General features: G+C 46.5%; 1 protein-coding gene across 9 annotated transcripts in view; it reads left to right on the top strand.

Annotated features, from left to right (window-relative positions):
• LOC117521482 (supervillin-like) overlaps positions 1-26,848 on the top strand; it is a 207,587-nt gene that overhangs the window by 145,502 nt on the left and 35,237 nt on the right. For all 9 annotated transcript variants that reach the window (XM_034182785.1, XM_034182786.1, XM_034182782.1 and 6 more), the window contains 5 exons: positions 4,071-4,204; positions 6,566-6,721; positions 6,819-6,962; positions 8,531-8,652; positions 26,221-26,376. In XM_034182785.1, the coding sequence (XP_034038676.1) occupies positions 4,071-4,204; positions 6,566-6,721; positions 6,819-6,962; positions 8,531-8,652; positions 26,221-26,376 (712 nt within the window). The remainder of the gene's footprint in view (positions 1-4,070; positions 4,205-6,565; positions 6,722-6,818; positions 6,963-8,530; positions 8,653-26,220; positions 26,377-26,848) is intronic.

Genomic DNA, 26,848 nt, shown 5'->3' with positions numbered 1-26,848 from the left:
AGTATGTCTTCATTACTGTCCTTGTGATCCTTTACATGCTTCTGTAATGAAAAGGTTGCACAGCATGGGCTGCTGGTAGTGCCAAATGGCAAGACTTGCCACTGGTACACATCAGGCTTCTCACCTCGTTGCAGGTTCTGCCAGATGAATCTTAACAGTGGCTGGTCTTCTGGTAAAAGCCGCACCTGGTGAAACATCGCTTTGATGTCTCCGCTTACTGCGACAGGATGCTCTCTGAATCTCAATAGGACTCCAAGAAGAGATGGTCTGAGGGTAGGTCCGGCAAGCAGCTGATCATTGAGGGCAAGACCCTGGTATGAAAATGAGCAATTGAACATGAGGCGGTGCTTGCCGTTGTGCTCCACGAGGTGGTGAGAAATGAACCATGACTCGCATGAATGATCCACTTCTTCAGGGTGCAGTTTGGTCACACATCCACTGTTGATGAGTTTCTGTATTTCTGTTTCATAAATATGAGCTTTGACTGGATCCTTTAATAGCCGACATTCGGTACTTAGTAAGGTAGCCATCACCGCATCCATCGGTGCCTTGAGAGATGGTGCATCTTTCTTCCGAGGCAGTAGAGTGGCATATCTAAGGATGCCATCCACTTTTATTCGAGTGGTGCGTGATTCTAGAATATCAACAGCCTCTTGGTCCTGTTGGGAGCGTACTGCCAGTTTCTCACTCTGGTATGGCAGGACATCAACCTGCCACAGGCGTTCTACTTGGCGATACAGATCATCATGCATTGGCTGGACAGTAGTAAAGTAAATGGTCTGAGTCTGGACCCTATGTGGTGTGAGACCATCTGGACCTTGCAGAGCCCAACCGAGCTCTGTATGGATTGCAGCAGGGCCACCGCTGGGCCCGAGATGGACAGGCTTCTTAGCTGTGATAAGGCACGTGTTATCTGCACCGATAAGGATTAGTGGATGTACCTTATCGAAAGGCTGAATAGGGATCCTTTTTAGATGCTGGTAACACTTCTGTAAGGCTGCCATTGGATATGATTGGTCGGTTAGAGCTAGACGATTACCGGTAAAGGCTCCCTGAACAGGATGTCTCTGATCAGGCTGTGCAGCAGGTGACATGGAAATTCACAGTGGAACCAATGAGGTGTGCGAGATCGTTGCGCACAGTTCTCAAGGCCATACGCTCCGCTTCACCTGTGAGACCGAGGTAATGGACTGCTGCTGGTAGGATGATTGTGCGTTCTGCTCCATCATCTAGGATGGCATGGGTGTGCAGGGATTTATCTCGGTGACTCACAATAACTGGCACACCCTTTAAATAGACCTTTCCATCCTGCTTGGTGGGTGTAAGTGCGGCCGCAATGGGAGTGGTTAGGTAGACACCTGAGCTTGGCATAGTGATGCCATGCAGGACCCTGAGGTGTATTGCCTGACACTCACTGCAGGCCTTCTTCAGGGTGCATGCCTCTGGCCCATGACTGGTGCGACCACAACGCCGACAATGTTTACCATCAGTGATCCATTTCTCCACTTGTTCAGTCGTGCAGATGGTGATTTTAGGGCATTGTGACAGGTAGTGTTCCACACTTTTGCAGAAGAGGCAGATAGGTTTGGCTTTTGCTGGCTTTGTATCTGGCTGAGCTGCTTCTTGGAGAACAGTGTTTGCCTTCGGTTTGTCTGAGCCATGATCGATAGCTACAGGCTTATCCCTCTGTCTCACAGGCAAGAGTTTATCTTTCTTTGGGCCTTCTGTCTTTCCTGACTGGTGGCGTTGTACCATCTTGGCTGACAGTTGTTGGGCTTCTGCCTTGCTCTTAAGCCAGTCTGCCAAATCTTGTAGATTATAGGGATTCAAACTGTTGGTGTTAAACCGACCCCGAGCCTGTAAGTGCTCCACAAATGAGTCTCTTGAGTACTTGGGAAGTTTACTCAATAGACGATCGACATGACCCGTGGACATCAGCTCTATCCCGTTAGGGCCTTCAAGAGAGGTCAACATTCCAACTAATAAATCAACATGAAGAGCGAAACTTTGGAATGCCTTGATATCACCTGCCTTCACATCTGGAGCATTCAGGATGGCTGCAATCTCACTCTGGGCTAGTTGATGGGGTTGCTCATAATGTTGCTGCAATGTTTGCATTGCTGCTGTGTAAGGTTGAGGGTAATGTTGGCATGACTGTGCGATCAGGCGTGCATCCTCCAGGACGAGTTGCTCCATAAGTACTCTATATTTATAGTGCTCTGAGAACCCAGGATGGGGATCCAGGAGATGATCCAAAGTCATTTTCAGATCTGTGAACTCCCTGTCACTGTCATGTTCCAATTTGGGAAGTTTCGGTACAGGCACTGGTTGAATCGGAGACTGGGTCGGTAGTGATAGTGTCGGGGTCATACATGGTAGGGGCTGGACAGTTGGCTGGACTGGAGGAGCTGATTGATATGCTGGCAGATTTGTTGGCAATGGTTGGTATGAGTACTGTATGGACAGTGGGACAGATGGAGGCTGATAACTCAGTGGGACCTGTGCACTAGAATGGTAGGGAGCTGACTGAGCAGCCGCATTAGTTGGCAGCTGATACTGCGATGGTAAACATGGAAGGGAGGTCTGGTGAATTGATGGCACTGGCATGCCACTGGGAGGTAGGTATGCTAGATATGGAGTAACTGATGGAGGCCAATAGTTCAAGTGTGTAGGTGCCACTGAAGCATATTGATAGGCTGATGGAGGGAGAGTGACTCCTACGGGGGCCTGGTATATGGGTGCTACAGTGGCTGTAGTTGCAGGCTGACCAACTAAGGTAGATAAGTATGGCACTTGAGTACTGGGTATGATTGGCTGGTAGGCAGAAGGGCCCTGAAGACATGGTTGCGCAGGCTGGGGCATCAGTTGGGATTGTGTTGTTCCCGGAAGAACAGCAGGTCCACCCAATGTCGTCACCAAAGGTACGGCTGGTGTCGATGGGAAGCTATGTGGCAGAACCACTGATTGGTTTGGAGGTGGTACTGACCTGTCCTGTCCGTGTGTCGACATGGTCAGCTGAACAGGTGCACTGCCTCCCATATTGTAGATCTGTGGTGCTGGAGTCTGCTGGATGCTTTGTGGGAGCTCATGGTAACTAGTCGGGTGGAATGAAGCATTACTACTCTCCTCGTCAGATTCCACCACACTGCTGCGCTGGCTTCCCTCAGATAAAGAGGCAGGAAAACCATGGAAGCTAAGGCTCTCAATCAACTGACCAGAGAGAACGGACATACCATACACCAATCCCTGTGAAGCTGGTCTGACCTGATGCCTGAGCATTGCCCTCGGCTGGTCACCACTTGCGGCAAAGTTGTCCCCTCTACTTGGTAACTGCAGCTCTGGAGTGCTGGCACTGAAGATTTGGGTGACCAACAAGGATTGAGGAAGGCTCACCTCATAATCTTGGAGAGGCACCGGGGCATGTCTTCTCCTTATTGGTCTTGACGTGGTGCCTGAGGCTACTGTTGCTCCCTACTTGGCCATTTGGCCACCGTAGGTATAGGATATCCGGCTCGAAGGACCAATATTAGTGATTGATGCGTTCAACTGGAGCTGGCCCCTTTATCTACTGTGGACTCTGGTTAGAGAGTGACATGGAAGCAGGGTTTCAGATGTCTCCTGGTCTTTAATATTGCTTGGCACAGGAAAGCACTACTGCAGCCAGTATGTGGTTATTCTGTAGCCATTATGGTCTATTTGCTCATTTACTCATGTGGCCATTCTCTTCAACAGTCATAAAAGAACTAAATCTAAAATGGCAGCAGAGTGCAAATAAAGACCTCAAAGGCACTTTTTGGGTGCCTAAAACAAAGCCTGACCAAAACATATCACAGAACATGGTTCTGTCTAGTGGTGAAAGTGGGGAATTCGGAACAGTAACTCCCACGATAAACGAGGGACCACTGTATATGAAACCCGGTGATTTCAGTTTTTGGACAGAACTGATCAAATGTCAATCACTAACCGGTCGGGCGCTGGAGTTTCAGCTGGAGTTTTAGTTAATGACTATTAACTGCACTGGTTTGTATTGTTGTGGTTCAGCTGACATGAAACACGCTGGTTAATTTCAGGTGTCCTCTGGAGGCGGGGCTACATAGCAGCAGCAGGGTGACCATCCATGAGTGTGATGAGGGGGTGGAACCTCCGGGCTTTTGGGAGGCAATGGGGAGAAAGGACAGGAAGGCATACGACTGCATGCTGCAAGGTACGAGAACGCACCCCAGAACTGTGTGTCAGGATTTTAGAGATATTAATACAAACAGTTGAACTCAGTCTAATATGATCTGAGATTGTTGTTGTTGTTGTCCATTTGGCTGCTCCTGTTTTGTTCGGGGTCGTCATAGTGGATACAGCCAGATCCGCATTGGTATTTGGCACAGGATTTACGCCGGATGCCCTTTCTAACGCGACTCCAGCATCACCTGGAGAAACACACACACAGCAGCTGGTGTTCCGAAGAGGTCTCCCATGCAAGTACTAACTAGATCCTGCAGTGCTTCACTTCTGATATCTGACAGGATCAGACTGACACAGAGCAGACCGGCCGCTATGATCTGACAGGTCTCTATGAGTGAATTTGGCACGCTGAACTGGCACTGCTTGTTCTGGCAAGAGTTCCACTCTAATGTCCAGACTGTTCCAGGATGTGTTTGACACAGTGTTTTTGAACCAGGAAAATAAAAACAGTGTCGCTCTGCTGGTGGAAGGTTCTGTACTCATACACACATCACCCATCACCCACTTTACTCATCTGGCTTACCGCTGTTTGTCCTCACCACCTCATCACCACCTCATCACTACCTCATCACCACCTCATCACTCCCTCATCACCACCTCGCCACCACCTCATCACTCCCTCATCACCACCTCGCCACCACCTCATCACTACCTCGCCACCACCTCGTCATCATCTCGTCACCACCTCATCACTGCCTCGCCACCACCTCATCACTACCTCATCACCATCTCGTCACCACCTTGTCACCATCTCGTCACCACCTCGTCACCATCTCGTCACCACCTCGTCACCATCTCGTCACCACCTCATCACTACCTCACCGCCACCTCATCACTACCTCGCCACCACCTCGTCACCACCTCATCACTACCTCATCACCACCTCATCACTACCTTACCACCACCTCATCACCACCTCGTCACTATCTCGTCACCACCTCGTCACTATCTCGTCACCACCTCGTCACTATCTCGTCACCACCTCATCACTACTTCATCACTACCTCACCACCACCTCATCACCATCTCGTCATCACCTCATCATCATCTCATCACCGCCTCGTCACCACCTCGTCACCATATCATCACCACCTCATCGCCACCTCATCACTACCTCATCACCACCTCATCACTACCTCATCACCACCTCATCACTACCTCACAACCACCTCATCACTACCTCACCACCACCTCGTCACCACCTCACCACCACCTCGTCACCACCTCGTCACCACCTCATCACTACCTCATCACTACCTTGCCACCATCTCGTCACCACCTCGTCAATATCTCACCACCACCTCATCACTGCCTCATCACTACCATGTCACCACCTCATCACCATCTTGTCACCACCTCATCACCATCTTGTCACCACCTCATCACCACCTCCTCACTACCTCATTACTACCTTACCACACCTCATCACCATCTCGTCACCACCTCATCACCATCTCGTCACCACCTCATCACCATCTCGTCACCACCTCATCACCATCTCGTCACCACCTCATCACTACCTCATCACCACCTCGTCACCACCTCATCACCATCTTGTCACCACCTCATCACCACAGCTGATGGTTTACTGAAGAGCTTCTCCCCTCAACTTCAGCATCTGATCATCAGTGAATTCACCTGAGATGATCAATACCGAGGAAAACCTGCACTGTCTTATTGCCCACCCCGACCCAGAGACATAAGCATCCCTGCTGCGATCCATGACTGTCTCTACAAATTCAACACTTTCAGCACATACAAAATACACATCTGATGACTGAGTGCAGGAAGTCACAGAAAGCCTGGACCTTAGTCTTGATCCAGGACCATCTCAAACCCAGACACTCTGATTCTTCATCAGTTTGATTCCACAAAGATCATAGAACTGTCCACAAAGTCAAGGTCAGGAGACCTTTCCTCACCAACAAAATCACCTTAGTCATGGTTTCCACAACCCAACCCAGCACCCAGTCCAGCCCCCAGTCCATGTAAGTACTAAATAGTGTAGGAGCCAGAACACAGTCCTGAGGAACACCAGTCTTCACGAGGAACACCTTAGAGTCTCTGTGTCTGATCCACACAGCACTCACAGTATCTGTGTAGAGGCTGACTGATGTCAAGCAGCATATTGGAGACCCCACTAATTCTCAGGATGTCCCAGATGATGAACGATGAGTGTATGTGGTCACAGTACATGTTGGTAACAGGAACTCTTTAGCCACACTTAGCTCTAAATCTGAGTGTTAACCGTGGTTAACATGCCTGCATTGATACTGTTTGCTTTGAAGGTGCTAGAAATAAAATATTACACATGATATTTTCTTTTCAGATCCAGGTAAATTCAACTTCACGCCACGGCTCTTCCAGCTGAGCAGCTCATCGGGAGAGTTTTTGGCAAATGAGTTCTTCCACCCATCCAGAGCTCCAGACCTGGTTAGCTCACTGCCCTTCTTGCAGGAAGACCTGTACAACACCCCACAACCCGGTGAGAGACTAAGCTCATGGTCTCACGCTCCTGCTCAGATGTATGGATGAATTGTGGAAACAATAACCCCTTCATGTGTGTCGTCTCTCCCTGACAGCATTGTTCCTGGTGGATAACTTCCATGAGGTTTACCTGTGGCAGGGCTGGTGGCCTCAGGACAGCGACAGTCCCGGCTCAGCCCGTATCCGCTGGGATGCAGACAGAAAGTGTGCGATGGAGACGGTGCTGCAGTACTGCAAAGGTGAGGAGAGGCCAGCGGCGTCTGCAAGACGCACCTGAGTTTGCAAAAAAGTATGAAAAACATCCAAATACCTTCTGGACAAATAGTTTTTTTTTAATTGGCTATAAAACAAGACACTCACACTAAAATTTCAAATTTCAAATTTATTAATTTATATAGTGGCTCTCAAGGACCGGACTTGGCCACCCCTGCTCTAAACCATAGGTCAGAACAGGTCTTATAGCAGAGATGTAAATATGAGTGATGGTGCCCGGATTACAACCCCTGCACACAACCCCGCACCTTGGAGAGAGTAAAACGCGCATCTGGCAGCCTGAATGCACGTTTCTGAGTGACTTCGGGCGTCGTTGGCGAGAGTGACTCCTAGATGCTTCACCTCTGTGGATTCGACGAGCCTGGTGCCATCAAGGGTCCAACAGCGGTTGGTGTAAGGACTCTTACCAAATGTCACACACGTGGTTTTCAAAGGATTGAAGCTGAGTCCATGTTGGGTAATGTAGCTGTTAGTGTGATCGATTAGATCCTGGAGACCGGAGATCATCAGGCTGCAGAGTAACAAGTCATCAGCATAGCAGCAGATGTTATATGTCGTTCCGTCTACAGCCACAGCTCATGGAGGACAGACCTGTCACCCAGTCCGGGTACAACAAGTTAAAGATGAAAGGGGATGACAATCCACCCTGGCGGGTCCCCTTCCGAATAACGATCTCATGGCTGATCCTATCGCCCCATTTGATGTATACAACAAGTCTGCTGTACCAGTATACCAAAAGACGAAGTATAAAGTCGATATCACGGCAAGCGCCTTTGCACTGAGTTATGTGCAAATGTACCAAAAAAACAAAGTTAAATACAACTATTTACATAAATGCATGAAATGCTTCAGGCATTTTTGTACAATTATTTACAAAACAGATTTCACAATAAGGTTTAGAATTTCAAAAACGTACAAATCTAGTACAGAAAATGCTAATGTTAACCCCTTAACGCCTATTGTCGCATATATGCTACAATATTTGACTCAAATATGCAACATACCAAATTGACCAGTATGCCTGTTGTCGCAAATTTGCAACATACCATTATTATTATTATTATAACATTATAACATAAAGTCATTACCAAAATACCAAAATTACTATTTATTTTTTGTGCAAAAGTGAAATTAATAACCATTGAGGAAGAAGTAGTCATATTTCTTCCCACCGCTGTCACTGCTGCAGTAGAGAAGGAAATGATCCTTTTGGCTGCGTGTGTGTACATAAATGCGCAGCGAAAAATGACAATAATATTCATGAAAATGCATGGCGTAAAAAATACTTATAAGTCAAGTTATACTAGGCCTATTAACAAAATTTAAAAGTGCTATAAAGGTTGAAGTCTCCACGTTCAGCACGCATTTAAAGGGAGCCTCAGAGTGCAGCAGATTGAGTGTTATGTCTGTTTAATTAGGTCATGTGACTTTTTACGCGAAGGCGTGTCATTCGACTCCAGAGGGTTAATGTTGTGACTCGTCTCACATTGTTAATTTTCTTCAGAATGATTGTTGTGATTTCATTATTTTCCAGAGAAGAATGAGAAGAAGCCTCAGAAGTCGTATCTGATCCACGCCGGTTTGGAGCCGCTCACCTTCACCAACATGTTTCCCAGCTGGGAGCATCGTGAGGACGTGGCTGAAATAACTGAGCAGGTCAGAAACACAAAGACAGAACCCAAATTTTAATATCCCAACTCCTGCTTCCAACAGGGAACCAAACTAATACTGTGAGCTGAAATGCAGACTGTCTGTTAATCTGCTGTTTTCAATGTATCCCATGATTTTACATTATGTTTTTATTCATGTATGACTGTAAGCAGGTTTGTCATGAAAATATAACCCGTCAATACGTCTGTGAATTCAAGCAGTTTAAGAGGCCAGCAGGTTTGTGTCATCTTTGAAAATTTCAGCAAAATAGTTTTCAGGTGGTTGCTGTAGAGTTCAGTGTTTTATCGATGCCCATAATGCAGTGTGGCGCAGTGTGGTGCAGTGTGGCATAGTGTGATGCAGTGCTGTGCAGCGCAATGCAGTATGGCGCAGTGTGATGCAGTGCGGCGTGGCACAATGCACTGGACTGGACTAAGGCACTTGGGCACTGAAACACTGGACTGAGGTACTTGTATTACTGAAACACTGGACTAAGGTACTTGCGTCACTGAAACACTGGACTAAGGTACTTGTATCACTGAAACACTGGACTAAGGTACTTGTATCACTGAAACACTGGACTCAGGCACTTGCACCACTGAAACACTGGACTAAGGCACTTGTATCACTGAAACATTGGACTGAGGTACTTGTATCACTGAAACACTGGACTAAGGCACTTGCATCAGTGAAACACTGGACAAAGATACTTCTGGCACTGAAACACTGGACTAAGGCACTTGTATCACTAAAATACTGGACTAAGGCACTCGTGTCACTGAAACACTGGGCTAAGGTACTTGTATCACTGAAATACTGGACTAAGGTACTTGTATCACTGAAACACTGGACTAAGGTACTTGTATCACTGAAACACTGGACTCAGGCACTTGCACCACTGAAACACTGGACTAAGGCACTTGTATCACTGAAACATTGGACTGAGGTACTTGTATCACTGAAACACTGGACTAAGGCACTTGCATCAGTGAAACACTGGACAAAGATACTTCTGGCACTGAAACACTGGACTAAGGCACTTGTATCACTAAAATACTGGACTAAGGCACTCGTGTCACTGAAACACTGGGCTAAGGTACTTGTATCACTGAAATACTGGACTAAGGTACTTGTAGCACTGAAACACTGGACTAACATACTTCTGGCACTGAAACATTGGACTGAGGCACTTGTATCACTGAAACACTGGACTAAGGCACTTGCATCAGTGAAACACTGGACAAAGATACTTCTGGCACTGAAACACTGGACTAAGGCACTTGTATCACTAAAATACTGGACTAAGGCACTCATGTCACTGAAACACTGGGCTAAGGTACTTGTATCACTGAAATACTGGACTAAGGTACTTGTAGCACTGAAACACTGGACTAACATACTTCTGGCACTGAAACATTGGACTGAGGCACTTGTATCACTGAAACACTGGACTAAGGTACTTGTATCAATGAAACACTGGACCAAGATACTTCTGACACTGAAACACTGGACTCAGGCACTTGTATCACTGAAATACAAGACTAAGGTACTTGTATCACTGAAACACTGGACTAAGGTACTTGTATCACTGAAACACTGGACTAAGGCACTTGCATCAGTGAAACACTGGACAAAGATACTTCTGGCACTGAAACACTGGACTAAGGCACTTGTATCACTAAAATACTGGACTAAGGCACTCGTGTCACTGAAACACTGGGCTAAGGTACTTGTATCACTGAAATACTGGACTAAGGTACTTGTATCACTGAAACACTGGACTAAGGTACTTGTATCACTGAAACACTGGACTCAGGCACTTGCACCACTGAAACACTGGACTAAGGCACTTGTATCACTGAAACATTGGACTGAGGTACTTGTATCACTGAAACACTGGACTAAGGCACTTGCATCAGTGAAACACTGGACAAAGATACTTCTGGCACTGAAACACTGGACTAAGGCACTTGTATCACTAAAATACTGGACTAAGGCACTCGTGTCACTGAAACACTGGGCTAAGGTACTTGTATCACTGAAATACTGGACTAAGGTACTTGTAGCACTGAAACACTGGACTAACATACTTCTGGCACTGAAACATTGGACTGAGGCACTTGTATCACTGAAACACTGGACTAAGGCACTTGCATCAGTGAAACACTGGACAAAGATACTTCTGGCACTGAAACACTGGACTAAGGCACTTGTATCACTAAAATACTGGACTAAGGCACTCGTGTCACTGAAACACTGGGCTAAGGTACTTGTATCACTGAAATACTGGACTAAGGTACTTGTAGCACTGAAACACTGGACTAACATACTTCTGGCACTGAAACATTGGACTGAGGCACTTGTATCACTGAAACACTGGACTAAGGTACTTGTATCAATGAAACACTGGACCAAGATACTTCTGACACTGAAACACTGGACTCAGGCACTTGTATCACTGAAATACAAGACTAAGGTACTTGTATCACTGAAACACTGGACTAAGGTACTTGCATCACTGAAACACTGGACTAAGGTACTTGCATCACTGAAACACTGGACTAAAATACTTATGACACTGAAACACTGGACTCAGGCACTTGTATCGCTGAAATACAAGACTAAGGTACTTGTATCACTGAAACACTGGACTAAGGTACTTGTATCACTGAAACACTGGACTAGAATAGAATAGAATGTCTTTATTTGTCATTGTGCATGTGAGCACAAGAACATTAAAAGTGCAATTTCACCTCAGAATGCATGTACACCTAATAAATAAACATTAAAATGATACTAAAATAACTACAGTAATACTATGACTAAAAACACTAAATTCATTCTCACACAGTGCAGCAATTGCATAAAACAATTATTGTACAGTGGTATTTAGTGCACAAATGGCTCTTGCTACAAAGCTGAGAGGGGGTGCAGTCGTGGGTATAGAGGGTATAGAGCAAGGGGCTCAGCACACAGCCATGAGGAAAGCCAGTGCTGAAGCTAATGGCCAAGGAGATGTGAGGGCCAACTCTCTCCCTCTGAGAGCGGCCCATGAGGAAGTCCAGGATCCACAAGCAGATGGAGTGGGACACCCCCAGGTCCAACAACTTAGTCACCAGTCTGCTTGGAAGGATGGTATTAAATGCTGAGTTAAAGTCCACGAAGAGCAGCCTAACGTAGCTCCACTGCTGCTCCAGGTGGGACAGAGCCGCATGTAGAGCTGTAATGATGACGTCCTCTGTGGACCTGCTGGTATGATAAACAAACTGGTGAGGGTTGAACCCAGGGGGGAGGCAGCAAATTATGTAGGCCTGGACTAGCTTTTCAAAGCACTTCATAATGATGGGAGTTCGTGCCACCGGGCGATAATCATTCAAACCATTGATCTTGGTCTTGTTAGGGAGGGAGACAATAATAGAGGACTTCTGGCAGGGGGGACAGCAGCCTGGCTCAAGGACTGGTTAAAAATGTTTGTGAAGACTCCAGTCAATAGAGACGCACATTCCCTCAATACCTGACCTGAGACGCCCTCTGGACCGACAACTTTTCTTGGATTCACCCCCCACACACACACACACACACTCAGCACCCGCTTCACCTGCTGTTCCTCCAGTGTTATTACATGGCTGCTGTGGGCAGGTGAGTGGAGGATGACTCTCTCTGGTGGCTGCACCTTGAAACGGGCAAAGAAGCTGTTAAGGTCCTCTGCCAATGAGGCATCGCTGTAATCTGCCAACAGGGTGCTGGGTCTATGGTTGGTGATATACTGAACACCCTGCCACACCCACCTTGAGACGTCTGGAAGCAGTCCTCTATTCACCTCCTATAGGCTGCTTCGGCCTGTCAAATGCCTCTCTTCAGGTTGACTCGGGCAGCGCTATACAGCTCCCCATCGCCACACCTGAAGGTGGCGTTCCTCTCCCGAAGCAGGTTCTGCACCTCCCCAGTCATCATCCAGGGCTTCGTGTTGGGATAAACATGAATGTACTTGTCCACAGTGACTATGTCGGTGCAGAACCTGATATTTTACAAGACAGCTGCTGTATACTGCTCCAAGTCCTGGTGTTCAAAAACAGTCTCGAAGCAGTCCTGAAGCTGTTGTAAAGCACCATCAGACCAGGTCGTGATAGTTGTAGATGTGGTAGGAGCACTTTTCCTGAGGGGAATGTATGCTGGTTTCATGAGCAGGGACAGGTGATCTGACTGGCCAAGGTGGGATAGAGGCTTCACTCTGAAGCCCATTTTGATGTTTGAGTACACCTTGTCCAGTGTATTGTCTCCCCTAGTTGCACACTTAGCATGCTGATAGAGTTGGGGAGCACAGTCTTTAAATCAGCATGATTAAGGTCTCCTGCTATAATGTGGACAGCCTCAGGACATGTGCTGTGTTGGCTACTGATGGTGTTATGTAGCCACCCAAGGGCCAAGCTAGCATTAGCATCAAGTGGAATGTTCACAGCAGTAATCATAATGACAGTGAGTTCATGGGGCAGATAAATCGGTCTGCATTCAACAGACATGTACTCCAAGTTTAGGGAGCAGTAACTGCTCACATTCATTCAGTCTACTCAGCAGCTGTTATTAATAAACACGCACAACCCTCCTCCTTTGCTGTTATCCCCGTGTCCTGTTGTGACAATGTGCTGTGTAGCCTGCTAGCTCGATAGCTTCGTCCAGGATGGACGAGTGGAGCCAGGTCTCGGTGAAGAGCAGCAGCAGCAGCAGTCCTTCACAAATGTGTTCTCAGATACCAGCATCCTCAATTTGTTCTCCAGTGATCTCACATTAGTGAGAAAAATGCTGGGGAGTGGCTGTTTGTACGGCCATTTCTGTAGCCTCACGAGAAAGCCTGCTCTACAGCCGCACTTCTGCCTCCTCTCCCGACGCCGCCTGCGGCACATGTCATCAAGGATGGTAATCCACGGAGCTCCGGGGGCTCTGGCAATGTCCTCCAAGATATTGTGAGAGTGGAGAAACTCGGCTGTGATTGTCTGTTCGCTGCTTGCTGGTGCATATGATGTTCGGCCAACAGAACGACAGGTTAAACAAAAACTCATACACAAACAGCCACACATAGCACCAAAAGACAGACTGCTGAGCCACTGCATCCAGCTGCGCCACCATCACAACGTAAATAAGTAAAATATGTCTAAGGCAAACGTATCACTGAAACACTGGACAAAGGCGCTTCTGGCACTGAAACACTGGACTAAGGCACTTCTGGCACTGAAACACTGGACTAAGGCACTTCTGGCACTGAAACACTGGACTAAGGCACTTGTAGCACTGAAACACTGGACTAAGGCACTTCTGGCACTGAAACACTGGACTAAGGCACTTGTAGCACTGAAACACTGGACTAAGGCGCCTCTGGCACCGAAACACTGGACTAAGTCACTTCTGGCACTGAAACACTGGACTAAGTCACTTCTGGCACTGAAACACTGGACTAAGTCACTTCTGGCACTGAAACACTGGACTAAGGCACTTCTGGCACTGAAACACTGGACTAAGGCACTTCTGGCACTGAAACACTGGACTAAGGCACTTCTGGCACTGAAACACAGGACTAAGGCACTTGTAGCACTGAAACACTGGACTAAGTTACTTCTGCCACTGAAACACTGGACTAAGGCACTTGTAGTACTGAAACACTGGACTAAGGCACTTGTATCACTGAAATCCTGGACTCAGATAATTCTGGCACTGAAACACTGGACTAAACCACTTGTATCACTGAAATACTGTACTAAGGTACTTGTATCACTGAAATACTGGAGTTACAGCTTGGGACTCCGACAAGGGCGGTTGCATCTCCTCCACTCTCCCTTATCTCTCTGCCTCTGCCTTTAACCTTCAAGTCCCTACCCACCAGACGGTGAATTCCTCAAAACTATATTGGATTCTGGATCTATTGGACTGTTATTGGATTAACCATGGAATTGATCAACTGGTCTCTGAACGCTATTGACACCATTTTTTCTACAAGAAGGTCAGGACCGGGGCATCCTACCTGCCCAGATGGAACATATCCTGCGGGCTATGTCCTCGACTCCTGGGGGTCTTGGCGTGTTGCATGCTTGGTGCCTTTCTCTGTGGAGGACATTGAGGATTTATTCATCTTTGGTCTCATGGTAGTGGGGCTGGCACTTTTTGGCTTATGTGCTGCCCTGATCTACCGGAAAATTGGCAAGACGGCAGCATCAAGAACCACGGGCCCTCGCTTGGCTGTCATGATTAACGAGGTTGGCAAGGCAGTGCATTCTCAGACTGCGATGACTACTGAACTCAGACGCAAAGTGGATGACACCCTGGAGCTGATGCGTGCCTTGCAGTTGAAGCTGAAGGTTTCGGAGACTGGCGAATATTCTTAATTCATAATTGGGAATATTCCTAATTCACAGTTGGTTTTGGTTTCGAGTGATGCTTCGAAAAGTGTTTTTCACTGCTGTGAGCCATAATTAAGGTCAAATTGCGCACTGTTTTTTTCTCCTGAGGAATGTGGCCTTGGTGATATATTCGGCTCTTCATATCTCAACCCACATAGACAATATCCATGGACAGACTTCTGAAGCATGGTTCCACTCCCTTCCCCCTACCCCCTCCCTTCCATGATCAACACCTCCCCTCTCCGGTGCCGTCAACGTCACTTTCCCAAGCTGGCTGACTGGCAGCGTGACTCAAGGTTGCAGCAGCTGTAACACACCACATCGCCTCAATTGGGAAAACGGACTGTTCAAGTTTTAGTGCACATAACAATGTCAAATGTATATGTGTTGTCTTAATTTCTGATGTGTGCCATTATTACGGTGAACAAGTAATAATTGTGGATTAATTGCGGTTTGTCTGTGGTATGTGAGTGTGCAAATCTCGTTGTTGTCATGACAATGATAAATTAAGCTATCTATCTATCTAAGATACTTCTGGCACTGAAACACTGGACTAAGGCACTTGCATCACTGAAATATTGGACTAAGGTACTTGTATCACTGAAACACTGAACTCAGGCACTTGTATCACTGATATACAAGACTAAGGCACTTGTAGCACTGAAACACTGGACTGATGCACTGCTGGCACTGAAACACTGGACTAAGGCAGTTCTAGCACTGAAACACTGGACTAAGGCACCTCTGGCACTGAAACACTGAACAAAGGCACTTGTAGCACCGAAACATTGGACTAAGGCACTTGTAGCACTGAAACACTGAACTAAGGCACTTGTAGCACCGAAACATTGGACTAAGGCACTTATAGCACTGAAACACCGGACTAAGGCACTTGTAGCACTGAAACACTGGACTAAGGCACTTCTGGCACCGAAACACTGGACAAAGGCACTTGTAGCACCGAAACATTGGACTAAGGCACTTGTAGCACTGAAACACTGGACTAAGGCACTTGTAGCACTGAAACACTGGACTAAGGCACTTGTAGCGCCGAAACACTGGACTAATGCACTTCTGCCACTGAAACACTGGACTAAGGCACTTGTAGAACTGAAACACTGGACTAATGCACTTCTAGCACTGAAACACTGGACTAAGGCACTTGTAGCACTGAAACACTGGACTAAGGCACTTCTGGCACTGAAACACTGGACAAAGGCACTTGTAGCACTGAAACATTGGACTAAGGCACTTGTAGCACTGAAACACTGGACTAAGTCACTTGTAGCACTGAAACACCGGACTAAGTCACTTGTAGCACTGAAACACCGGACTAAGTCACTTGTAGCACTGAAACACCGGACTAAGGCACTTGTAGCACTGAAACACCGGACTAAGTCACTTCTGGCACTGAAACATTGGACAATGGCACTTGTAGCACTGAAACACTGGACAAAGGCACTTGTAGCACTGAAACATTGGACAAAGGCACTTGTAGCACTGAAACACTGGACAAAGGCACTTGTAGCACTGAAACACTGGACTAAGTCACTTGTAGCACTGAAACACTGGACTAAGGCACTTGTAGCACTGAAACACTGGACAAAGACACTTCTGGCACTGAAACACTGGACTAAGGCACTTGTAACACTGAAACACTGAACTAAGGCACTTGTAGCACGGAAACATTGGACTAAGGCACTTGTAGCACTGAAACACTGGACTAAGGCACTTCTGGCACTGAAACATTGGACTAAGGCACTTGTAGCACTGAAACACTGAACTAAGGCACTTGTAGCACCGAAACATTGGACTAAGGCACTTGTAGCACTGAAACACTGAACTAAGGCACTTGTAGCACCGAAACACTGGACTAAGTCACTTGTAGCACTGAAACACTGGACTAAGGCACTTCTGGCACTGAAACACTGGACTAAGGCACTTCTGGCACTGAAACACTGGACTAAGACACTTCTGGCACTGAAACACTGGACTAAGGCACTTGTAGCACTGAAACATTGGACAAAGGCACTTGTAGCACTGAAACACTGGACAAAGGCACTTGTAGCACTGAAACACTGGACTAAGGCACTTGTAGCACTGAAACACTGGACTAAGGCACTTGTAGCACTGAAACACTGGACTAAGACACTTCTGGCACTGAAACACTGGACTAAGGCACTTGTAACACTGAAACACTGAACTAAGGCACTTGTAGCACGGAAACATTGGACTAAGGCACTTGTAGCACTGAAACACTGGACTAAGGCACTTCTGGCACTGAAACATTGGACTAAGGCACTTGTAGCACTGAAACACTGAACTAAGGCACTTGTAGCACCGAAACATTGGACTAAGGCACTTGTAGCACTGAAACACTGAACTAAGGCACTTGTAGCACCGTTACATTGGACTAAGGCACTTGTAGCACTGAAACACTGAACTAAGGCACTTGTAGCACCGAAACACTGGACTAAGTCACTTGTAGCACTGAAACACTGGACTAAGGCACTTCTGGCACTGAAACACTGGACTAAGGCACTTCTGGCACTGAAACACTGGACTAAGGCACTTGCATCACTGAAATATTGGACTAAGGTACTTGTATCACTGAAACACTGAACTCAGGCACTTGTATCACTGATATACAAGACTAAGGCACTTGTAGCACTGAAACACTGGACTGATGCACTGCTGGCACTGAAACACTGGACTAAGGCAGTTCTAGCACTGAAACACTGGACTAAGGCACCTCTGGCACTGAAACACTGGACTAAGGTACTTGTAGCACTGAAACACTGGACTAAGTCACTTGTAGCACTGAAGCACTGGACTAAGGCACTTCTGGCACTGAAACACTGGACTAAGGCACTTGTAGCACTGAAACACCGGACTAAGTCACTTGTAGCACTGAAACACCGGACTAAGGCACTTGTAGCACTGAAACACTGGACTAAGACACTTCTGGCACTGAAACACTGGACAAAGGCACTTGTAGCACAGAAACACTGAACAAAGGCACTTGTATCACTAAAATACTGGACTAAGGCACTCGTGTCACTGAAACACTGGGCTAAGGTACTTGTATCACTGAAATACTGGACTAAGGTACTTGTATCACTGAAACACTGGACTAAGGTACTTGTATCACTGAAACACTGGACTCAGGCACTTGCACCACTGAAACACTGGACTAAGGCACTTGTATCACTGAAACATTGGACTGAGGTACTTGTATCACTGAAACACTGGACTAAGGCACTTGCATCAGTGAAACACTGGACAAAGATACTTCTGGCACTGAAACACTGGACTAAGGCACTTGTATCACTAAAATACTGGACTAAGGCACTCGTGTCACTGAAACACTGGGCTAAGGTACTTGTATCACTGAAATACTGGACTAAGGTACTTGTAGCACTGAAACACTGGACTAACATACTTCTGGCACTGAAACATTGGACTGAGGCACTTGTATCACTGAAACACTGGACTAAGGCACTTGCATCAGTGAAACACTGGACAAAGATACTTCTGGCACTGAAACACTGGACTAAGGCACTTGTATCACTAAAATACTGGACTAAGGCACTCGTGTCACTGAAACACTGGGCTAAGGTACTTGTATCACTGAAATACTGGACTAAGGTACTTGTAGCACTGAAACACTGGACTAACATACTTCTGGCACTGAAACATTGGACTGAGGCACTTGTATCACTGAAACACTGGACTAAGGTACTTGTATCAATGAAACACTGGACCAAGATACTTCTGACACTGAAACACTGGACTCAGGCACTTGTATCACTGAAATACAAGACTAAGGTACTTGTATCACTGAAACACTGGACTAAGGTACTTGTATCACTGAAACACTGGACTAAGGCACTTGCATCAGTGAAACACTGGACAAAGATACTTCTGGCACTGAAACACTGGACTAAGGCACTTGTATCACTAAAATACTGGACTAAGGCACTCGTGTCACTGAAACACTGGGCTAAGGTACTTGTATCACTGAAATACTGGACTAAGGTACTTGTATCACTGAAACACTGGACTAAGGTACTTGTATCACTGAAACACTGGACTCAGGCACTTGCACCACTGAAACACTGGACTAAGGCACTTGTATCACTGAAACATTGGACTGAGGTACTTGTATCACTGAAACACTGGACTAAGGCACTTGCATCAGTGAAACACTGGACAAAGATACTTCTGGCACTGAAACACTGGACTAAGGCACTTGTATCACTAAAATACTGGACTAAGGCACTCGTGTCACTGAAACACTGGGCTAAGGTACTTGTATCACTGAAATACTGGACTAAGGTACTTGTAGCACTGAAACACTGGACTAACATACTTCTGGCACTGAAACATTGGACTGAGGCACTTGTATCACTGAAACACTGGACTAAGGCACTTGCATCAGTGAAACACTGGACAAAGATACTTCTGGCACTGAAACACTGGACTAAGGCACTTGTATCACTAAAATACTGGACTAAGGCACTCGTGTCACTGAAACACTGGGCTAAGGTACTTGTATCACTGAAATACTGGACTAAGGTACTTGTAGCACTGAAACACTGGACTAACATACTTCTGGCACTGAAACATTGGACTGAGGCACTTGTATCACTGAAACACTGGACTAAGGTACTTGTATCAATGAAACACTGGACCAAGATACTTCTGACACTGAAACACTGGACTCAGGCACTTGTATCACTGAAATACAAGACTAAGGTACTTGTATCACTGAAACACTGGACTAAGGTACTTGCATCACTGAAACACTGGACTAAGGTACTTGCATCACTGAAACACTGGACTAAAATACTTATGACACTGAAACACTGGACTCAGGCACTTGTATCGCTGAAATACAAGACTAAGGTACTTGTATCACTGAAACACTGGACTAAGGTACTTGTATCACTGAAACACTGGACTAGAATAGAATAGAATGTCTTTATTTGTCATTGTGCATGTGAGCACAAGAACATTAAAAGTGCAATTTCACCTCAGAATGCATGTACACCTAATAAATAAACATTAAAATGATACTAAAATAACTACAATAATACTATGACTAAAAACACTAAATTCATTCTCACACAGTGCAGCAATTGCATAAAACAATTATTGTACAGTGGTATTTAGTGCACAAATGGCTCTTGCTACAAAGCTGAGAGGGGGTGCAGTCGTAGGTATAGAGGGTATAGAGCAAGGGGCTCAGCACACAGCCATGAGGAAAGCCAGTGCTGAAGCTAATGGCCAAGGAGATGTGAGGGCCAACTCTCTCCCTCTGAGAGCGGCCCATGAGGAAGTCCAGGATCCACAAGCAGATGGAGTGGGACACCCCCAGGTCCAACAACTTAGTCACCAGTCTGCTTGGAAGGATGGTATTAAATGCTGAGTTAAAGTCCACGAAGAGCAGCCTAACGTAGCTCCACTGCTGCTCCAGGTGGGACAGAGCCGCATGTAGAGCTGTAATGATGACGTCCTCTGTGGACCTGCTGGTATGATAAACAAACTGGTGAGGGTTGAACCCAGGGGGGAGGCAGCAAATTATGTAGGCCTGGACTAGCTTTTCAAAGCACTTCATAATGATGGGAGTTCGTGCCACCGGGCGATAATCATTCAAACCATTGATCTTGGTCTTGTTAGGGAGGGAGACAATAATAGAGGACTTCTGGCAGGGGGGACAGCAGCCTGGCTCAAGGACTGGTTAAAAATGTTTGTGAAGACTCCAGTCAATAGAGACGCACATTCCCTCAATACCTGACCTGAGACGCCCTCTGGACCGACAACTTTTCTTGGATTCACCCCCCACACACACACACACACACTCAGCACCCGCTTCACCTGCTGTTCCTCCAGTGTTATTACATGGCTGCTGTGGGCAGGTGAGTGGAGGATGACTCTCTCTGGTGGCTGCACCTTGAAACGGGCAAAGAAGCTGTTAAGGTCCTCTGCCAATGAGGCATCGCTGTAATCTGCCAACAGGGTGCTGGGTCTATGGTTGGTGATATACTGAACACCCTGCCACACCCACCTTGAGACGTCTGGAAGCAGTCCTCTATTCACCTCCTATAGGCTGCTTCGGCCTGTCAAATGCCTCTCTTCAGGTTGACTCGGGCAGCGCTATACAGCTCCCCATCGCCACACCTGAAGGTGGCGTTCCTCTCCCGAAGCAGGTTCTGCACCTCCCCAGTCATCATCCAGGGCTTCGTGTTGGGATAAACATGAATGTACTTGTCCACAGTGACTATGTCGGTGCAGAACCTGATATTTTACAAGACAGCTGCTGTATACTGCTCCAAGTCCTGGTGTTCAAAAACAGTCTCGAAGCAGTCCTGAAGCTGTTGTAAAGCACCATCAGACCAGGTCGTGATAGTTGTAGATGTGGTAGGAGCACTTTTCCTGAGGGGAATGTATGCTGGTTTCATGAGCAGGGACAGGTGATCTGACTGGCCAAGGTGGGATAGAGGCTTCACTCTGAAGCCCATTTTGATGTTTGAGTACACCTTGTCCAGTGTATTGTCTCCCCTAGTTGCACACTTAGCATGCTGATAGAGTTGGGGAGCACAGTCTTTAAATCAGCATGATTAAGGTCTCCTGCTATAATGTGGACAGCCTCAGGACATGTGCTGTGTTGGCTACTGATGGTGTTATGTAGCCACCCAAGGGCCAAGCTAGCATTAGCATCAAGTGGAATGTTCACAGCAGTAATCATAATGACAGTGAGTTCATGGGGCAGATAAATCGGTCTGCATTCAACAGACATGTACTCCAAGTTTAGGGAGCAGTAACTGCTCACATTCATTCAGTCTACTCAGCAGCTGTTATTAATAAACACGCACAACCCTCCTCCTTTGCTGTTATCCCCGTGTCCTGTTGTGACAATGTGCTGTGTAGCCTGCTAGCTCGATAGCTTCGTCCAGGATGGACGAGTGGAGCCAGGTCTCGGTGAAGAGCAGCAGCAGCAGCAGTCCTTCACAAATGTGTTCTCAGATACCAGCATCCTCAATTTGTTCTCCAGTGATCTCACATTAGTGAGAAAAATGCTGGGGAGTGGCTGTTTGTACGGCCATTTCTGTAGCCTCACGAGAAAGCCTGCTCTACAGCCGCACTTCTGCCTCCTCTCCCGACGCCGCCTGCGGCACATGTCATCAAGGATGGTAATCCACGGAGCTCCGGGGGCTCTGGCAATGTCCTCCAAGATATTGTGAGAGTGGAGAAACTCGGCTGTGATTGTCTGTTCGCTGCTTGCTGGTGCATATGATGTTCGGCCAACAGAACGACAGGTTAAACAAAAACTCATACACAAACAGCCACACATAGCACCAAAAGACAGACTGCTGAGCCACTGCATCCAGCTGCGCCACCATCACAACGTAAATAAGTAAAATATGTCTAAGGCAAACGTATCACTGAAACACTGGACAAAGGCGCTTCTGGCACTGAAACACTGGACTAAGGCACTTCTGGCACTGAAACACTGGACTAAGGCACTTCTGGCACTGAAACACTGGACTAAGGCACTTGTAGCACTGAAACACTGGACAAAGGCACTTCTGGCACTGAAACACTGGACTAAGGCACTTCTGGCACTGAAACACTGGACTAAGGCACTTGTAGCACTGAAACACTGGACTAAGGCACTTGTAGCGCCGAAACACTGGACTAATGCACTTCTGCCACTGAAACACTGGACTAAGGCACTTGTAGAACTGAAACACTGGACTAATGCACTTCTAGCACTGAAACACTGGACTAAGGCACTTGTAGCACTGAAACACTGGACTAAGGCACTTCTGGCACTGAAACACTGGACAAAGGCACTTGTAGCACTGAAACATTGGACTAAGGCACTTGTAGCACTGAAACATTGGACTAAGGCACTTGTAGCACTGAAACACTGGACTAAGTCACTTGTAGCACTGAAACACCGGACTAAGTCACTTGTAGCACTGAAACACCGGACTAAGTCACTTGTAGCACTGAAACACCGGACTAAGGCACTTGTAGCACTGAAACACCGGACTAAGTCACTTCTGGCACTGAAACATTGGACAATGGCACTTGTAGCACTGAAACACTGGACAAAGGCACTTGTAGCACTGAAACATTGGACAAAGGCACTTGTAGCACTGAAACACTGGACAAAGGCACTTGTAGCACTGAAACACTGGACTAAGGCACTTGTACCACTGAAACACTGGACTAAGTCACTTGTAGCACTGAAACACTGGACTAAGGCACTTGTAGCACTGAAACACTGGACTAAGACACTTCTGGCACTGAAACACTGGACTAAGGCACTTGTAACACTGAAACACTGAACTAAGGCACTTGTAGCACGGAAACATTGGACTAAGGCACTTGTAGCACTGAAACACTGGACTAAGGCACTTCTGGCACTGAAACATTGGACTAAGGCACTTGTAGCACTGAAACACTGAACTAAGGCACTTGTAGCACCGAAACATTGGACTAAGGCACTTGTAGCACTGAAACACTGAACTAAGGCACTTGTAGCACCGAAACACTGGACTAAGTCACTTGTAGCACTGAAACACTGGACTAAGGCACTTCTGGCACTGAAACACTGGACTAAGGCACTTCTGGCACTGAAACACTGGACTAAGACACTTCTGGCACTGAAACACTGGACTAAGGCACTTGTAGCACTGAAACATTGGACAAAGGCACTTGTAGCACTGAAACACTGGACAAAGGCACTTGTAGCACTGAAACACTGGACTAAGGCACTTGTAGCACTGAAACACTGGACTAAGGCACTTGTAGCACTGAAACACTGGACTAAGACACTTCTGGCACTGAAACACTGGACTAAGGCACTTGTAACACTGAAACACTGAACTAAGGCACTTGTAGCACGGAAACATTGGACTAAGGCACTTGTAGCACTGAAACACTGGACTAAGGCACTTCTGGCACTGAAACATTGGACTAAGGCACTTGTAGCACTGAAACACTGAACTAAGGCACTTGTAGCACCGAAACATTGGACTAAGGCACTTGTAGCACTGAAACACTGAACTAAGGCACTTGTAGCACCGAAACACTGGACTAAGTCACTTGTAGCACTGAAACACTGGACTAAGGCACTTCTGGCACTGAAACACTGGACTAAGGCACTTCTGGCACTGAAACACTGGACTAAGGCACTTGCATCACTGAAATATTGGACTAAGGTACTTGTATCACTGAAACACTGAACTCAGGCACTTGTATCACTGATATACAAGACTAAGGCACTTGTAGCACTGAAACACTGGACTGATGCACTGCTGGCACTGACACACTGGACTAAGGCAGTTCTAGCACTGAAACACTGGACTAAGGCACCTCTGGCACTGAAACACTGGACTAAGGTACTTGTAGCACTGAAACACTGGACTAAGTCACTTGTAGCACTGAAGCACTGGACTAAGGCAATTCTGGCACTGAAACACTGGACTAAGGCACTTGTAGCACTGAAACACTGGACTAAGTCACTTGTAGCACTGAAACACCGGACTAAGGCACTTGTAGCACTGAAACACTGGACTAAGACACTTCTGGCACTGAAACACTGGACAAAGGCACTTGTAGCACAGAAACACTGAACAAAGGCACTTGTAGCACCGAAACATTGGACTAAGGCACTTGTAGCACTGAAACACTGAACTAAGGCACTTGTAGCACCGAAACATTGGACTAAGGCACTTATACCACTGAAACACCGGACTAAGGCACTTGTAGCACTGAAACACTGGACTAAGGCACTTCTGGCACCGAAACACTGGACAAAGGCACTTGTAGCACCGAAACATTGGACTAAGGCACTTGTAGCACCGAAACATTGGACTAAGGCACTTGTAGCACCGAAACACTGGACTAAGGCACTTGTAGCACTGAAACACTGGACTAAGGCACTTGTAGCGCCGAAACACTGGACTAATGCACTTCTGCCACTGAAACACTGGACTAATGCACTTCTGCCACTGAAACACTGGACTAATGCACTTCTAGCACTGAAACACTGGACTAAGGCACTTGTAGCACTGAAACACTGGTCAAAGGCACTTGTAGCACTGAAACACTGGACAAAGGCACTTGTAGCACTGAAACACTGGACTAAGGCACTTGTAGCACTGGAACATTGGACTAAGGCACTTGTAGCACTGAAACACTGGACTAAGGCACTTGTGGCACTGAAACACTGGACAAAGGCACTTGTAGCACTGAAACACTGGACAAAGGCACTTGTAGCACTGAAACACTGGACAAAGGCACTTGTAGCACGGAAACACTGGACTAAGGCACTTGTAGCACTGAAACACCGGAGTAAGGCACTTGTAGCACTGAAACACCGGAGTAAGGCACTTGTAGCACTGAAACACTGGACTAAGGCACTTGTAGCACTGAAACACCGGAGTAAGGCACTTGTAGCACTGAAACACCGGACTAAGGCACTTGTAGCACCGAAACATTGGACTAAGGCACTTTTTGTGTTCCAGAATATTATAACTTGATGTGTTCATGATGGAGAAAAGACTCATAGGCTCCTTTTTTGTGAATAGTAGTTCTGAGGTGGACTTGAGCTAAACACATAGATTGTCTGTTCAGTTAAATTGAATGAACTTGAACAGAATTGTCTAAAAACGTGACTTCAGTCCTTCAGGTCTTCCATTGGAATTGTTTGGTCTTCAGCTATTAGAACACCATAATACAAAGTCCTGAGGTTGGGTTTGACCCAGTGACATTCTGGGTATAAGCTAACCCCGCTCTCATAGCACAACACTCCTTTCACTCATTTCTCATGAAAACCACAGAGTTAATTCTGCACTTTAGAGTGGTAAATAACACCTGTAGACAAGTGAAACACTGCTTGTGATCGAAGGAGAGTAACTCCAACACTTTTCAAGATTCAACAGAGCATTTGTTAAAAATAACACTTTAAGAGTTACAACTCTGACAGGTTTTTGAGATTTTCATACTCTTATTCCAGACCAGAACAAAATATTTCCTTTTCTTTTGTAAAAACCAGATCCTTTGGTGGCAATCCAACACGTTACACTTTGTCTCTGCGTGAAGCAACCAAACTAAGGTTCTCTTAGTGATGAACGCATGAACACCCTGTCCTCTCATGTGTCCACAGCAGGCGGAGGTGTGTCATCAGATCATCTTGGTGGAGGACGTGTTGGCTCGACTGTGTCAGAATACCTTCCCACTGGCCCAGCTGCAGGCCCGGCCCCTCCCTGAAGGTGTCGACCCCCTCCGACTGGAGGTCTATCTATCTGAGCCCGACTTTGAGGTCAGTAAATGCACAGATCCTGATTATCCAGGATTTGTTTGATCAATATTTAAAGCAGCGGCGTCAAGCTGATTCCAGAACGGGCTGAGAGGATGAAGTGATGGAAGTGATTCCATCTGCTCAAAGTGACGTTCATCAGTGAAATCACCTGCTGGAGTCAGTGGGTGGTTACATAACCTGCCCCCTCTCGGCTCTTTCTGGAATCAGTTTATGATTTCAAGGTTATTTTGATCATCTATGAAATTCAGATTTGCATTTTTGTTGATGACCAACAGAAATAAGACAATAAACACTAAAACATACAATGAAACAGCAGCAACATGTATTACAGACTTTCAGCTTCAACATCATTTTATCCAGAATGGCTGAACAATGTAGGACCCCCCGGATATTTGTCTTTACACTGAGGGGGTTCGAAGAAGTGAGACTTTATAATGAAGTCGTGGAATAAAATAAGATACAGACTGGCCTG

This window comes from Thalassophryne amazonica, chromosome 12 (genome assembly GCF_902500255.1).
Source record: "Thalassophryne amazonica chromosome 12, fThaAma1.1, whole genome shotgun sequence".
Taxonomy (NCBI): Eukaryota; Metazoa; Chordata; class Actinopteri; order Batrachoidiformes; family Batrachoididae; genus Thalassophryne; species Thalassophryne amazonica.
The sequence above is the reverse complement of the archived record's forward strand: the minus strand, read 5'-3'. Positions and strand labels throughout refer to the sequence as shown.